This window comes from Pinus tabuliformis, chromosome 3_1, assembly GCF_031772625.1.
Source record: "Pinus tabuliformis cultivar Carrire ecotype Pingquan chromosome 3_1, CPIR1, whole genome shotgun sequence".
In the NCBI taxonomy this organism is placed as follows: Eukaryota; Viridiplantae; Streptophyta; class Pinopsida; order Pinales; family Pinaceae; genus Pinus; species Pinus tabuliformis.
In genome coordinates, this window is record NC_142301.1 from 414525532 (window position 1) to 414527699 (window position 2168).

General features: G+C 38.9%; 1 protein-coding gene across 1 annotated transcript; it reads left to right on the forward strand.

Moving 5' to 3' along the window:
* The first annotated feature begins 217 nt into the window (after nt 1-217).
* LOC149187489 (F-box/kelch-repeat protein At2g44130-like) lies at nt 218-826 on the forward strand. The gene has a single exon (XM_089409679.1). It carries the CDS (start codon nt 218-220, stop codon nt 824-826), a length of 609 nt encoding a protein of 202 aa, XP_089265805.1.
* Nucleotides 827-2168: the final 1342 nt, after the last annotated feature.

Genomic DNA, 2168 nt, shown 5'->3' on the forward strand with positions numbered 1-2168 from the left:
AAAAAAAATAATAACAAGAATAATAATAATAATAATAAAAGTAAAAATGACCGGTGGTATTGGTACATGGTATTGAGAAGTCATAGTACTGACCCATAGTATTCAAGTGGAATATAGCCTATTTAAAGCGAGAAATTAATAGAGCCTAGATCCATCGTAAAGTAACACTCAATTTTTAAAAGACATTCATTTGCACCATCCCGCATCAGTGCCAGTAATGGAGGATTTTATGAATATTCCTACTGTGGTCAAAGAACAGGTGTTGTCACGCATTCCTTACAGATTACACGATGAGTTGAAAGGTGTGTGCAGAAGCTGGAATGAGATGATGTGTAGTCGTCAGTTCTATGAGCACAGAAAGTACTACGGCACGACTCAACATTTGATATGTCTATTTCACTCAATTTCCAGTCTCTTTGATTATGGAATAACAGTATACGACCCTGTGGAGAAGACCTGGGAAAGGACAGCCCCTATTCCTTACGATCCTCCTCCATTTGTAACTTACTGGGGGTTCGTTTCTGTGAATGGAAAGCTTGTCCTGTTTGGAGAAAGTTTTAATGAAATTGAGAATTGGCCGAGGAGCTTGAAGGTTGTTGTCTTCATCTATGATTTTGTGTCCAAAGAATGGCGTCGCGGAGCCGACATGTCCACGGGTCGAATCTCTTTCGCTTGTGCGGTTTCTTCTTTGAAAGGACTTATCTACGTGGCTGGTGGCCGAGATGAGCACGGGAACTCTCTGGCGACTGCGGAAGCATACGATGTGGAAGAAGACTGCGGAAGCATATTTTATTACTTATCTTTTTTTAATTTCAAAATGTTCTAACATTTACTCCCTAACGTTTGGCTTGGCACTACTGTATTTTAAAAAGTTTGGTCTTATTTTCTTGACTTATGTTTCTTGACTACTGCGATTAGCATATGACAAAGAAACGTGTCCCACATAAGAAGTTCTCCATGTCTAATTAACCAAAGATAGGAAAAATATTTTTGGCCATAGTCTGGGATACCAAATGCTTTTCCATAAAGGAATCATTCGTGTCTGCAGAGGAAAACATAATAGAATAATATTCTCTGAGAGAGAACATACCTTTTGGAAGATGGCCCCATCGCAATTTTCATGTTCTCCATTGTCTCAGACCCCTGGAAACTTGGAAGGTTCGAGAAGACACACCATTGACTACGATAGAATAGTAAGGAGTTTAAATAATTGGTTTCATCCATCTAATCCATGATGGAGGGAATCCAAATGCATCTAGAATAGACATGATATAGTTCCAATTCAAGTAATCATAAGCCTTAGAGGGGTAAAGTTTAATGCATACCTAGAGATTTGGATTAGGATAAAGAGTGAACTACCTCATGAGCCACAATGATACCATCCATAATTTGCCAACCCTCCGCAATACCTGATTACTTTGGATTGATAATCATTTTCACTAGGGTTTTGTGTCCCGTGACTAAAATTCCTGAAATAATTTTGTAAAGAACATTGCATATGAAAATTGTTCGAAACCCCTTCAGATCCAGCACAAATCCTTTCTTAGGGATAAGCGTGAGAAATGTTGCATTTAGGCCCGACCATATTCTTTGGGAATGACGAGTATTCTATACCAACTTATGGATTTCAGTACCTTCGAAGTGCTAGCCCACTTTGAAGAATTCATAGGTGAATCCATTCGGGCTTGGAGCTTTGTTTAAGGGGAATGCACAAACGACCTCTTCAACCTCCACATAGGAGATCTCCCACATGAGATCCTCATTTTGATCTTCCTAGATTAACCGGGGAATACATTGTTTGATTCTCGAGATGGAATCACTCTCATCTTCTTAGGGCTCTATGAAAAACGTATAGAAATAGGTGATCAACTCCTCAAAAATATCCTTGTGTTGAAAAAGCCATCGACCGTCCGATCTATTGAGGGAGAAAATCCTATGAAACTGTCTATTTTTTGACATAGTCCTATGAAATAATCTCATGTTATCCTCACCTTCTTTGACCCATTGAACTCTTGATTTTTTCCTCCAAAGAATTTATTCTTGTTTTCTTTGTTGCTCCAGGTCATTGAGGACCTCACCCTCCTGAACAATGAGGGTTTTAGTCCTACCTTCTAAAATTATCCGCCACTAGATTGACCACATTTATTCCTCCAGCTTTCACTTTTCAT

Bases quoted from the DNA above. Each gene is read 5' to 3' on its own strand.
- LOC149187489 (XM_089409679.1), top strand. From the start codon at position 218: ATGGAGGATTTTATGAATATTCCTACTGTGGTCAAAGAACAGGTGTTG.